At 38.9% G+C, this 15,426-nt stretch overlaps 1 protein-coding gene across 3 annotated transcripts in view; it reads left to right on the top strand.

The window, feature by feature from the left end:
- Positions 1 to 15,070, top strand: part of CHRM1 (cholinergic receptor muscarinic 1) — a 175,987-nt gene extending 160,917 nt beyond the window's left edge. For all 3 annotated transcript variants that reach the window (XM_072421417.1, XM_072421415.1, XM_072421416.1), the window contains 2 exons: positions 10,787 to 12,424; positions 14,553 to 15,070. In XM_072421417.1, coding sequence (XP_072277518.1) covers positions 10,855 to 12,420 — 1,566 coding nt within the window. In that variant the 5' untranslated portion in view covers positions 10,787 to 10,854 and the 3' untranslated portion in view covers positions 12,421 to 12,424; positions 14,553 to 15,070. The remainder of the gene's footprint in view (positions 1 to 10,786; positions 12,425 to 14,552) is intronic.
- Positions 15,071 to 15,426: the final 356 nt, after the last annotated feature.

Below are 15,426 nucleotides of genomic sequence, written 5' to 3'. Positions count from 1 at the left end.
ACTTGACTCCACTTGCGATTCCAAGTCACTCTCGCTGTCCGCAAGTTGTTCATATGGAGCTTGACTTGAGAGACGCCTTTTGGATGCCATGACAGAGGTCAGGGCTGGCAGCAGGCAAAAACGTCAGAATCCAGGCAGAGGTCAGGGCAGGCGGCAGGCAGAGATGTCAGAATCCAGGCAGAGGTCAGGGCAGGCGGCAGGCAGAGAAATGGTGAAAAGATCAGGCAGAGGTCAGTAATCAAATGTATTGGCAGGTAGGCAGTGCACTGTAACAGTGTATCTCTCACTCCAATGGTCAAAAAGATACTGGCTACTTTGTATTGGATTCACTACAGTTATTTGTAAAAATTTGAATTTCCCGCTGGCCGCGCCCACCGGCAACATCCGCACGGACGTCACCAGGAACTCCTCCGGTCACTCATCAGTACGGAGACACTGTTGCAGGGGGAAGACAGGAAGAGATGAGCCATGCGATGGCTGAAGAAGAATGGAGGAGGACGCCGGCGGATAAGGTAAGGCTTAATTTATCATTTTTTAACGCTGCTTTACCTACCCCGAGTGTGACTCCGGGTTGCCACTTTTAGCTTGTTTTTTATACCCCGAGTCACACTCGGCGTTACCCCTATGGAGGTTAAAAAGAACAGTGGTCATTTCTGATTAGTCATTCATCAAACAGCCATGATAACATGACATGCTAAATTTTTACCTGAGACTGGCATACCCATTCAACTAGTTCAAAAATCATTTAATGTGTGTATGAAGCTTTAGGTAAAGCAGTGATTGAAGAGATGGGGATAGTACCATGTTCTCTGTAGAGTAATATGTAATATGTTGGTTCTAAATAAACATAAAAAACATGTAATTATCAAAGCTTTGCATTCCTTTGACATTAAAACAAAATGAGTACAAGATTTGTCTTCAGCCTACTTTTGAATACTCAAATAATATGCTATGCAAGAATCTGATAGGGAACTTCTGTACTGGGCTTATCTCTGATATAAATCACAATGGAGAACAACAAAGAATCAATCACAACTTTTAACTTTCTAAAAATATTTCTTAGCTAACAGCAAACCACAACTGGACATAACTATAACGCTTATAATTGTAGCTTTACAGAAATAAATATAGAACCCACATAAAATCACATTTACATTTATATGTCTTCACTGGTACCAAGAACCTGGTTATTACTATTATTTTTTGGCCACTTGCAAACTTTTTTGCAACCTTTACACATTTTAACTGAAAGATCATCTATTCTATTCTACAGTTAATAAACCTGTAGTGCCCCGGGGATCGTAGTGGAACTGCAGTTATCTGCAGTTCAGTTCCCACGGTCACATAGCCATTGGAACTTTGCAGTCACAGCTGTGACTGCAGCCGATCCCTGGGGCACTGGAGGTCGAATGGGGACAGGTTTCCCCATTCATCACATTTAGTGCCCTGTGTTATTGGATAGAGAAACTCCATCCAAGAACACATACTACTAGTACAGTGCAGCAACAGTAATCAGTATCGCTGCTGCAGCCCTGGATTATGTGTTCCTGTATAGAGTTTCTCTATCCAAGAACATAGGACTCCCTGTGTTCTTGGATAGAGGAACTTTATCCAAGAATACATACAACTAGTAAAGAAATTTGGGTACTTTTAGGGACTAATAAGGGCTGCAAGAGCAATCAGATTGCTCTTGCAGCCCTTATTAGTCCCTAAAAGTACCCAAATTCTCCCACCAATGACTTCAATGGAGTTCAAATTCGGCATTCTATCACCTGAACAATATCTCACTATTTGATCGAATAGCTGTTGAATCGAATAGTGAGATATTTAACCAACATTAATCAGCACTTATCAACTCACACAAAAGATTTACCAAACTTTAGTATTATCTTCTAGAGAGCATATATTGTTTATTAAATAAAACACTTACAGAAGTCCCCTAATGTCCAAGTAAAATTATACCAATGTTGGCTTTGCATGTTTATTAAATGTAGAATTTAAAGGTAACATTTATATTACCAGTTTAAAATTTCCTTTTTCGTTTTACACTATTGTATTTGCCTTTTAATCTTATTTTTGTATTATTTTGTCCCCCCAAAATAATACAGTATGGTTATTTGTAAAACCCCTGTTCCAGCTTGCTTGGCCTTGAAATATGAAAAAACCATTAGGATGTTAGTATAGCTGTTGCATGGCCGAGTGATCTAAAGGAGTGCTAGGAAGGGTGTTAAGCCACTGCTTAGCATATAACATCTGAAAAGAACAGCATTATTACACAGTGCAGCCGAGCGAAGGCTGATATGAACTGAAATCTTCATTAATAAGTTATAGATAGAATTTTTGTGGTAAAATGAATGGATTAACCCTTGTTCCACTGGCTGAGAACACCACAAAAATGAGATGTGCAGAACAGACAGCTAGTAATGTGACTTTCACATGGCAGTTACTGTGACAGAAGTTCCTCCTACAAAAGGGCATTGCAGACAGAAGGTGATAGCTGGAAATCTGGTGATGCTGCCAGTATTTTTACTCTGAATAACAGTGACACAGAAAAACCGAAACTAGGTCCTTTACAAGAGTCATGAAAAACTGATAATGTTCCTCTCTCTACTGGGAGACACACTGACTGTCCCTTTCCCAGGCTCTGTGTCTCTTATTGTACCTGACAAGGGTTGTCATGTAAAACAAGATATGCTCTGGCAGAACTGTGTCATTGTGTGAAACAGAGCATCACTTAACCCTTCCTTATTTAATACTTATTCAGGTAGGACAGAACATTGGGTTATCTATTCTGCAACCAGGTGGAAAAGAGCCATTTAGTTTGTGGGAGTTGCAGAGCCCAAGCCCACCCTGCTCCAAAGGCTGCAGAGCATTCTTATCTCATCTTCTGCATGGTTGCTGCAGATCATCCACTTCCTTTACTCTGCAGAAATGTTTGGAGAATATCACGTAACCATTTCTGAGCCAAAATTCTACCGACTGCCATGTAAACACCTTTCGTTAAAAGATTTAATTTAACCCTCATATAGCCACCAAGCATCAAATATTTATCTGGAAACTCTGATGGTAAACAGTTAACTCTTTCTCTGATGATAAACATTTAATAACACTGGGGAATGCATTTTTTGTTTATTTAGATCTGGTTTATTACAAATTTTTGGGTGGTGAATCCAGAAATTACCCCAATTTTTTGCTATCACACCCAGTTTTCATGATACAGGGTACCCTCCATTTTTGTCAAACAAACAAATTTTATATACAATGAAAAAATAATGAAATAGTAACTTGAATGTACTGTTTATTTAAATGTCTTTTGTTCATACAAAGGATTTATTGTTATGATTTTTTTTACTGTAAAACATTTGAAAATTAATCGGGTAAGCAGTTAAGGTAAAAATTTATGCTTATAGCTGTTCCTGGAGTGTTCAGTGTTAGGACAATACTGCAGGATGTTCCAGCAATAGTCAGCCATCATATGTACATCCCATCTACCCTGATACCGTTCTTCCATGACCTTCAAATCTTCCTGGAATCGTTCACCTTGCTCATCACTGATTGCACCAAGGATTTCCGGTTAGGTGGAAAGATGGCTATGCAGAAAATGCACCTTGATGCTCATATTGCAACCAAGCATTTTGTAGCTCTCCAAGAGTTTCTGGACAATTTATGTGTAATTATTTGCTTGTTTGTTTCCTAAAAAGTCCTTGACAATGGCTTTGAATGATAACCAAGCCTTCTTTTCAACTTCTGACGTTGTCATGATGAAATGTTCATCTTTGATGAGCTGCCGAATCTGTGGACTATTAAACACACCAGCCTTTTTTTTTTCAAATGACGGGCTAGGAAATGCCAAAATGAGGTACTTGAAACAGTCTCCTTCAGTTGGCAGAGCTTAAAAGAACTGCTTCATCAGACCCAGTTTCATGTGCAGAGGTGGGAATGTAATATTCTTTCTATCAACAAGTGGCACATGTAGAATGTTTGGATCACCTGGTTTTAGGGCAGATTTTGGAGGCCAATTCCTTTCCACCCAATGCCTCTCACGAGCTCTGCTGTCCCACATGCACAGATAACAGGGGTACTTGGTGTATCCGCATTGCTGACCAAGAAGGAAGCATACCATTTTAAGGTAAACACAGATGACCCAATTGTGTTGGTGATATTGCAACAGCTCAATGACTCTCTTTATGTCTGCATATTCTTCACAAGGACAAACTGAATGTCCCATTGGGACTGACCCAAATATATTGCCATTGTGAAGGAGAACACACTTTAAAATCTGCTTTGAGCAATTGATGAATAGTCGCCATTCAGTTGAATAATAGATTGGAATTCCCAACTCCTCCATTAAACCAGGTATGTTATGGCAATACACAAAGCCACTGTCAGTTCTAAAGTACTGCAGAAATGCAAATTCTCTGGTTTGAAAGTACGATACCTTGGTTCCTTTTTCAAGTAAGTTTTTCTCATGCAGTCTTGATGCTAGGAGTTATGAAGCCTTCTTCGAAAGTCCCAAATCATGTGCCAAATCTTTCAACTCATGCTGATCAAATCCCTTACGAGTCCTCTTCAATTTCAAACTCTTCATCATTGTTGTCACCTAGTTCATCACTATAATCATGTTCTTCAAGTGAGGGTATTGTGACCCCCGGCACTGGGATTTATTCTGAATGAGCCACTGGGCGTATAGCCAATGGTAGACTAGGATACTCTATATTACATTTATTTTTCTTGGTATATCCTGAAGTTTTCACTATACAAAAGTAACAGTCACTGAAATGATCTCCTGGCTCTCGCCAAACCATAGGTACACCAAATGGCATCTTATCACGTGTTCCCTTTGTCCACATCTGTAAACCCTCAACACACTATTTGCACACCTTATGAGGGGCCCAAGACTTATCTTGATCACCAAGTTCAACTTTGAATAATGCCAAAAAGGGTTACAAATGTGCTGATGTTCGCTCTTTGACTGGGAATGGTGAAACTGCCACAGATATAACAAAATGAATCAGGGTTGTTTAGGCACTTACAACGAGAAACAGCAGAGCTAGACATGATCTGAAAGAAAGGAAATATGTGTGTAAGTAGAAAAAAAAATAATTTTGCTTATTCACTACGTGGAGCAGCACACAACCTCTGACCACACTGTCTTGTGTGTTAATGAATAGCCTATACAAATCCACACTACAGTAATCGCATTATTATAAGTGGTAGAGAAAAAACCTGACGTGATAGAAGAAAACTAACTGCACTTTCAGAATCAGCATTTAGTGTAAATAAGCTTAAAAATTTAGGTCAACAAAAAATTTGTTCAAAATTGTTTCCCAATGTAATTTAACCAGTTATGCCTATTAAAATTTTTTCAGCTCTGGATTGAATAGGTGGACAATAATATAAAAATGTATTTTTTCCCTATGATTCTTTTCCTATACCCCACTTTATTACCTGTTGGCTCATTTACTCTGGTTACTTACACAGACAATTAATCACCCACAGGTTTGAGTCACCACTCTTTGATGTACATTAGGAGCTTCATTCCTAAACTAGAAATTATTATTATTATTATTATTATTAATAATAATAATATTAATAATATTACAGGATTTTTATAGCGCCAACATATTACGCAGCGCTGTACATTAAATAGGGGTTGCAAATAAGCGAAGAGCTTACAAACTAGTAGGTGGGGGAATTTACACACAATAGGATGGGATATATGTAGTCGTGGGAAGTAGTGATGGTTTCAAAAGACAGAAGAAGATGGGTGGGCAAGTTTGAAAAAATGGGTTTTGAGTGCTCTTTTAAATGAGCAGAAAGTAGGAGCAAGCCGAATAGGATGAGGAAGACCATTCCAGAGAGTTGGGGCAGCTCTAGAGAAGTCTTGTATCCATGCCTGTGATGAGGTTATGAGTGAGGAAGTCATTAGTAGGTCATTGAAGGAGCAGAGAGAGCAGCTGGGGGAGTACTTTTTTACCAGGTCAGAAATGTAAGTGGGACAATGTGTAGGGATTTGAAGGCAAAGCACAGGAGCTTGAATTTGATTCTAAGGTGAAATGGAAGCCAGTGTAGAGATCTGCAAAGAGATGCAGCAGAAGAGGAGCAGTGGGAAGGATGGATGAGTCTGGTTGCAGCATTAATAATGGATTGTAGAGGAGAGAGTCGGGTTAGTGGAATACCAGAGAGGAGGATGTTACAGTAGTCCAGGCGAGAGATGATAAGGTCATGTACAAGCAGTTTGGTGGTCTCGGGACAGGTAGGAGTGGATTTTGGAGATGTTGCATAGGTGAAAGTGACAGGACCTGGAAATGTTCTGAATATGGGGGGTAAATGAGAGGGCGCAGTCAAAGGTGACACCAAGACAACATGCCTGAGGGGAGGGCCAAATAACAGTGTTGGTAACAGTTAGATATATGTCAGGGGGAGATGCGGAATTTTAGGGGTGGATGAATATGAGTTCTGTTTTATCCAGGTTGAGTTTCAAAAATGATGAGATGGCTGACAAGCAGCATGAGACCTTATCCACGACTGAAGGAGACAGGTCAGGGGTTGACAGACAGATTTGAGTGTCATCAGCATACAGATGGTACTGTAAGCCAAAGGAGGATATGAGACTACCGAGAGAAGGAGGTTACAGAGAAAAGAGAACCGGTCCAAGGACTGACCCTTGGGGAACACCAACAGGGAGGAGAGTGGGCGAGGAGGAGTTACCATTGAAAGAAACTTGAAAGGAGCGGTCAGATAGGAAGCAAACCAAGTGAGAGCAGTGTCACTGATACCAATGGAGTGCATGATTTGTATTAGAAGGGGGTGATTAACAGTGTCAAAAGCAGAGGAAAGGGAAAAGTTGCCTTGGGACTTAGCTCTGATGAGGTCATTGACCACTTTAGTAAGGGCTGTTTCCGTGGAATGAGCAGCTCTAAAACCAGACTGGAGGGGGTCAAGGAGAGAGTTGGTGCTCAGAAATCTGCTTCAATAGGGGCCATGTGGCACTAACAATCCTGCAAAGAGTGTGTTTGAAATGGCACTGTGTATAACTTTTACCTAACAATTCTTAATCAAGGTTTGACTTCCAGGGCTCCTCTGGATGTGTCTAGGGGTTTCTTGAACTGATTGGCCTCATATTTGATGATGTTCTGGAGCCAAAACCATGTGGAAGAGCCAGCAGCATGACACTTATGATCTTTTAAGTTGTTTGTAAAGGAAACATTCCAGCCACAACTGTAAGGGGGGCTTCTTTCCACTGGTCACCAATAAAGAAACCTTTTCTTCTCACTGACCTCTAATAAATTGGTTTTAGCAGGGGTTCTCTGAGACTTGAAAGTAATTTCAAGGGTTCCCCAGGGCTAGAAAGGTTGAAACGTTGCTCTAAACACATAAACGCATAAGTCACCAGCCACTAAACAGTAGTAATCGTAACTTGTTAGTAAAAACACTTTTGCTAGTAAAAATCAAAAGAAAGTCTGAACTGTTCTGTATACTTCTCTGTTCCTTGTTCTTGTTGGATCTTGTTGGATCAGGGAATTTAGCTACATATATCTATTCTGATGTGTATGTATGTATATATATATATATATATATATATATATAAATTTTTAATAATATAATATCACTGTTGCCTGAGATGAACAGTCGTCATTGTCTTTGGCAAAAACAGTTTTACACTGCGTCTAAATGTGTGCTCTTGCCTGTGAGTGAAAAAACTGTTCAGCATACCCTGCACGCCAAAGGTAAAATGTTTTTTTATGCCCACTGGGTGCAATAACACAGTACTTACCTTATTCCAGACTCCACGGGTAATGAATGAATCTCTCTACTCTCCATCATTTCCAAGGTGTAGAATGGCTCTGGGTGTCCTAAAATGTATGTCTGAGATCTCCAGATGGTCAGTCATGGAAGAGAAGCAACTGTGGAGGTCTATTCATACAGAAAGGAGGAAGTGACAAGTAAGGTAAGTATTTGACATTTTTGAAAAAAACACCCCCGTACGATCCTCTGTTCTACCTGTACTTTTAAATAGATGGGAGGTGATGGGAAATTTGCTAGTCGGTACACACTTCACTACAATATAAAACACTAAAAAAGAAAAAAAAGTGGACCCTGGAGTAAGGGTTTAAATATCAGGTAGGTGTAACCAGCAAGGCCCAGAGATGACCAGGGACTTTGTTTTTGTGTTTCGTAAATACTTAAGATAATGGTGTTGGAGGATATGGGCCAGTTATTAGTAAGACATAAATAACGTAAATAACAGATTGTAATAAATCAAATTACAATCACACAAGGAAAAAGGGAATGCAGCTAACAATAAAGACAAGATTTATTATTTAAGTTATGGTTTATGTAAAGACTTGTAGATTTCATTACTGACAGTAAGTGTTAATGGATGGCGTCCAGGACATTGGCAAAATAGAGGTTAAGCGATGCAACGATCTATGGATTTCAGTGTTGTAGTTACTGGCTGTTTGCGTGCCTGTCCTGTTTACATTTGTCTCCTATCGTTGTTTGCCCCAAGATCACCTGTTTACCCACACTGGCAAAAGGGGGAGGGGATTGCAAAGTAAACCACAACTCAGCAGTCATAGCATTTTGTAACCCCTTGTTTGCCAAGAAAACTTTGGAACATATCTCACCTTAGCTTGTTTGTGAAGAGGAGGAGTTGTTTGATCAAGGTACTTGGAAAATTAATAGGAAGCATATATCTACCACATTGACGTGAATTTGTGACCTTATGTGCAGTAGCGGTGGGTTTAGACATGATCAGTATGCTTTAAAAGTTATACATTGCTACTATCTTCCAGGGAAGGCTAGGTACTTACCATGACTGCTGCAATGCTTAAAGATTTGTCAGCAGATTGGTACAGTATTACAGACAGGAATCATTGATCAGACCTATAGACCTGTAATGTATATTTCCATCTTTTTTATGTACCACTATCCTAAAAATCTTAATTGCGACAGAACAGTCTAGATCTTTTGAACCCTTAAAGTGAACTTGTGGCCAAGCTACAAGGATTCAGTTGAACTACTTACAAATCTCTAAGTAGGCAGTAAATGAGCTTTCACTGACCCTGTACACTGCCTGCATATTTTCTGCTTTGTGCTTGAAGAGGAAAGCAGAAGAACTTCAGTTCTGTGTTTCTGCCTTGAACTTTGAGGATGAATTGCTCCACAATGCATGCAGCTAGAGTGATAGTAAATAGTAAATGTAGTAGATAGTAAATGTTTTTACTTAAAGCCTATTTACTATTTGTGTAAATACTTAAATGTGTATACTTGGCCACAAACTTCACTTAAGTAACAAAAAAGTTATAAGAATTTTTTCCCAGGAGTCTATGGACTAGAAGCATCAGACATCAGGTGATCAGCATCAAATGATTTTTGCTGCATAAAGCTTTCTCCCACTTTCCCTGTAGCATATCAGCTAGAAATTAAATGGAATAAGGTCTTAGCCATTTCCAGTTGATAAAGTCTATCTTGTGGTATATCATTGTGCACCAGAACAACTCAGGACATTTTTATAACTTCTTCCTATGGGATAGCTTGTAAATAGAATTTGTGATTGGGAATTACTAAACTCCTATAAATTTTTCCTGGAAATGAGTAGCTGTGGCCCAGTAATCACAGTGAAAATTAATTCAACTCATTTCAGCCCACTATAATTTGTATTTAACATATCTGCCCTTTGCCCACTCCAAGAGGTTAAAGACTGTTCCTTCCACAATTAACCAACAAGAGGGAAAATTAGCTCCTTGATGTGCTTACATCAAGTTTAATAAATTGTTGTCTGTGGGTAGTCTATTTGGTTTGGACTTGTTACTACCTCATTTTATGTAAAACTGCCAAGCAGACATTAAGGAGGCTAATCAGTGTCCTGTACTGCTAACTATAGGATCTGAAATATAACAAAATATTACTTGCAATAATTAGGTCATGCATGCCTTATTCTGCAGAGAATAGAATGGTCATCAAAAAACTTTAAAGATTTTAAAGTTTATTAGAACACCTTTCAAAGACCGTTCAAAGATCAGATAATACAGGTGGCGCTTGCAGGGTACATTCTGTCCAGTATACTGAAATTCAGATTAGTAAACAAATGATGGGAAAAAAATAAATAAATAAACAATAAAAAAAAAGTACAGATGAAGCCATAAAAAAGATAAACAGGAAAAAGGTGAAATGGCAAGAATAGTTTGAAGGAATGGCAGCCAAGAAAAGGAGGTCCTCCAGCAACATATGGTTAGCTACAACAACTACACAAGTATTTTTTACCTCTTTCAGTTGCTTCCGCCTTCTTTTAATCATTTTACTTGTTAAAACTAAACCTGTCCAACCACTTCTGTCTCCCCTACTTTCCTGACACAGGGGGTGGGGTGACTCCTTCTGCAACAAAACCCCTTCCTCCAACACTCAAACAACAGAGATCATAAATCCGGCTTTGTTTAGTTACAGATTACAAAGACACACATAGCAGAATGGGAGAGGCGGGTGTGAAGCACAGAATGAAATATTGAGAGACATAGAAACATGCAGCCGAAGTTGCAAACAAAAGTAAAGATGAGAGTAAGAGGCAGGTGAAATACAATAAGGCTCTGTATAGTATGCTTTACATATGGCAGTGAACGTAGAAGTTTATAGGTTTTTGCAGTATGCCAATATTTTTGTTGGCTCCTTCCTACTCATGGAATCCTGCACTTTTCTAACAACTTCCATGTTCTTTCCAATAGGTTTTACAGCTTTACAATTCATAATCCATGTCCCTGATCATCATTCTGCTTTTTTATTGTAGGATTGAACTGCTTTGGAGTGGGTTTTAAAGACTTGGCTAAAAGTGATCCAGCTTCCTTGGAAAATGTCATGTTAGCCTTGTATCAGAATGTTGGGCAAGAATCGGTGACTACCTGGCTTCCAACCATGAACAATACTACAATTGCCCCGCTGACCACAAATTCTACAGAACCAGTATACTATGACCCATTTGGAGGCCATGCCATGTGGCAGGTGGTGTTAATTGTCATTACAACAGGAATCCTTTCCTTTATCACAGTGGTTGGAAATGTACTGGTTTTCTTGGCTTTCAAAGTGAACAGTGACCTAAAAACTGTCAACAACTACTTTATTCTTAGTTTAGCGGTTGCTGATGTCATCATTGGTGCAATATCAATGAATTTATATACCACCTACATTATTATGGGACGTTGGGCACTTGGCAATGTTTCCTGTGACCTGTGGTTGGCACTGGATTATGTTGCAAGTAATGCTTCTGTAATGAACTTGCTTATCATTAGCTTTGACCGCTACTTTTCCATAACTCGGCCCCTAACATACAGAGCTAAAAGAACCCCAAGACGAGCTGCCATCATGATCGGATTAGCATGGATAATCTCTTTCATTTTGTGGGCACCTGCTATATTATGCTGGCAGTACATTGTGGGTGAGAGGACAGTGGAACCTGGTGCATGTTACATACAATTCTTGTCAGAACCCACTATTACATTTGGCACTGCCATTGCTGCCTTCTATCTACCAGTCACTATTATGATTATACTGTATTGGAGGATTTACAGAGAAACCGAGAACAGAAGCAGAGAATTGGCTGGCCTGCAGGGTTCCGAGACAGAAAACATTGTCCGGCCATTGGGCAGTGTCAGAAGTGGCAGTAGCAGTGGCATGGGAGAATCGGAACGTTTGCCTAAATCACATTCGACTGTACCAAGGGTGAGGACAGCTTGCTGTTTTCCTGGTAGACTTGCTGCTAGCCCATCACTCAGAAGCTATCCTCAGCATAGAAGTAATGGAAGCTGGAATACTATGGAAGATGCTGCTTCTGCAGATTCAGTGTCCTCTTCCTCTGATGGAGATGAAAACCCCTATGAGATGAAAAACATCTGTTCTGCAGTCATGCGCTTACCAATGGTCAGCTCTGTAGTTGGGACACCCACAGGTTCTCATGGTTCCAATGACACTCTGGAAAAAGGGGTCATTGAAAATGAAGCCAATGGAGGAAAGCAGGAGGTATCTAGGAAACCATCCAAGTCTCAGACCTCCACTCTACCATCAACTATTATTAAAGCCAAGATTGAAAAAACACGACATGGAAAGAGGAAAAGCAATTCACTCATTAAAGAAAAAAAGGCAGCAAGGACATTAAGTGCTATATTGCTGGCATTTATTTTGACATGGACTCCTTATAATATTATGGTGCTAGTCTCCACATTCTGCAAGAACTGCATCCCAACCAAACTGTGGGAATTGGGTTACTGGCTATGCTATGTTAACAGTACAGTTAACCCAATGTGTTATGCGCTCTGCAATCGCTCCTTCAGACGTACCTTCAAAATGCTCCTACTATGCCGGTGGGACAAACGCAAATGGAGAACCCACAGACACCAAGCAGCTTTTTTCAGGACCCCATCACAGTAATGGGGTGGGTGGTAATATCTAAAGTTAAAGTTGTTGGTTTCACTGTGGTAATATTTGTGAATATTTTCTCATGCTGCTGGCCCACAGCTTGTATACATTTTAATTGTAATGACACCTGCCTGGGTTCTATATAAATATTTGTTTTTAGTAAACAAAGAAACATGGAACAGTTTTCAAGTATGTTGTGTAAGGTGTTTGTATACCTATTAGTGCACTTTCAACAACATAGATAAGTACCTAAAAGTTATTGATCCTTTTTTCATCCCCTTATGCACTAATGATCTTTTAGAACATGCTTTTGAACATGCTTTTGGGGTTCAACCCCTCCTATGTTTTTTCTGTAATGCAGGCCTGCACTGACCACTAAAGGTGTACATGGCATGTGAAGGTTACAGTCTGAATATAGATTTATTTTTAAATGCAAAAACCCAGAACTGGCTTCCCTTAGAGTAAGCTAGTTATTGTCAGGGTGAAAGGTTTAACAATTACAAAAAAAAATATATGTAGCCACATTTTACCTCTTCTGGGTCATGTTTGTTTTAAAATGAAATTGGCTAGATATAACTATTGTGACTGACCTCTTATTTTAAGAATTTTAGCTGCTTGACTCTCATGCTGATGTATTGGCTTTTAAAGGAACACATATAGAAATAAAGAATTCTTACCTATTTTATGAAGGACACTAGAAACGGCAACCCCCATACTTTTCCCCATGATGGATCAAGCTTATTTTTAGTAGAGCTGTATGTAAATCTATGCTAACCCACTGGCCCTATCACATTAGCTTTACTTACTTCCCTACAGAGCCTCAGCCTCCTCTGGTGGTTATAGTCTATCGATACAAGCTATATAATGATTAAAGAGAAGTTTGTGGGACAGGTGACATATATTGGGGAAGACCATGATTCTGCAATGAAAATAAAAATGCAGTTTGGGTTTGGGGGTAGTGCAGGTAAAAGCAGATAAATCAATTTGCATTTTATACCTATGAGTAGCCCTAAAAAATAGTTGATGAAGAGTGATTTATTAAAATTTTATTCAGCACTACATCTGCTACTTATAAGATTACATGTGCAGGTACTATAATTTATGTATGTTATTTACCAATAAATGCCTCCCTTGTGGGCTGTGCTATGAAATTGACTATAAACTATAGTTTAATCCGTAGCAGGTTCCAGGCAAATGTGAAACTTTTGTTTTGACCAGATCAAAAAATTGAGTTTGCTTCACAACGTCCTTCTATGCAGTCCATTACTTTCCTTTATCTGTAGGCATTTTTATCTTGTAAGACTCAACGAACACATATTGTATGTGTTTGTTCTGTAGGAGAACTATATATAGAACACTTGTAATATTACTATGTAGCTAGGAGTGTGGGTAGACCTTTTTCTATTAAGACATGTAGAAAGGAGAATTCTATGTTTCTTATTTAGAAGTATTGCTATGTGGAATATTTGTAGTTTAAGTGATACCCTTTATTGGCTAACTTTAGTTAATAATGATAACAGCATTTTGATCTTGGGTATCTTCTTTCAGGCTTAAGTGGACAAAGGTCCAAAAGTCTGTAGCTTTAATAACTTAAGCTACCCAAAAAAAAGTATTACTTAAACTAAAAATCTTCTCGTCTGTGGAAAATTACTGTAAATTACAACAGATAGGAACCTTTAATTTTGTGTGACAATACTAATTGTAAATACTAGTACTATTTTGGAGGCTTTAGATGTATGTAGGGCTATGTACACACGTCCAATGGTTCTTGTCCGATAATCGGCTCAGGGCCGATGTCAGACAAGAATCTGGCGTGTGTACAGCACCCTTTTCGTGAAAGATCCTTTCCAACGACAATTATTGCACATGTGTATGCAGCCTTAGTGAAATTAATGGCTGTGCTAGGCCACATGGGCAAAATATTGAGCCCTATTGCAGAACTTGACTTCTAAATTATGTACTCAAAACAGTGCTAATAAATATTCTAAAAAATGTCTATACTGCATAAGATTAATATGGAACATTCAATGATCAGGCAACATTCAGAAAATGATGTACAAGGATAGAAACATCTTTTTAGCAAAAATTTGTAGGTAATATGATAAAGAGTTAATTTATTCACCGATTATTTTTTTCCTCTTTAGGACAGAGATTATACTTATGGACACAAGTTCTGCTGTCAGAACCTAAGAAGACGTGAAGTCACCTATGTGGGCTGAGTGGACTATAAGAAATGCACTCGAAACAAAATGGGGACAAGAAGGAAAGGGCAGTTTTGGTCCTCTTACTGGGACACTATCAAATATCCAATTGACTATTTCTTTGATGAAGTCTGACTGTCTTGGCTTTAACACATCTTGTATATGTTATTTTGAACTATGAGAAGGAAGAAAGTCTAGGCAATGCTGGTCTAACCCTTTCAGGAAAGTTATTCCCTATTCATGTTAGGGTGTATCCCCCTGATGTGCCAAACCAAACAAAGGAAGTCCAAAGAGCATTATATGGTTTTCTACTGTTTACAAAAAATGTTGGTGGGAAGGGCTGTGTATTTATTATAAACTCAACTAAATAAAAACAGATTCTGCATTAACACATAAGGCAGCCTGTCTCATTCTTTGCACTTGCTGAAGATGAATTGCTGGTATTCTGTTTTTAATGTGACTTAGCCTTTGGAATAGGTAATCTGTACTTATGTTTCATTTCCAATCTTTGTCATTTATTGATCACCATTAGGACTTGGGGCAACTGCTTTGGTCCTGTGTAATGTCACTTTGGGGTGTCCCTATGGGAACACAAAACCCACTTGAAAACTTTACACAGCACATATTACCTGGATAGAGACATGTTGGCCAACATTAGCATCTTTTTTTAAATTAGCATCAAAATTGTTTTACCTTTTTCTCATTCTACCCTCCAAAAAAAAACATTTTCAGTACTGGTATACTCTACCATTACCAAACTGCTAACATATTGGCACAAGGAGGGTTTCAATATAGTTGCAGCAATCTACTTCCAAGG

This window comes from Pyxicephalus adspersus, chromosome 9 (assembly GCF_032062135.1).
Source record: "Pyxicephalus adspersus chromosome 9, UCB_Pads_2.0, whole genome shotgun sequence".
NCBI classification, from domain to species: Eukaryota; Metazoa; Chordata; class Amphibia; order Anura; family Pyxicephalidae; genus Pyxicephalus; species Pyxicephalus adspersus.
Note: the sequence above shows the minus strand (reverse complement) of the source record. Positions and strands in the feature narration are given on the sequence as shown.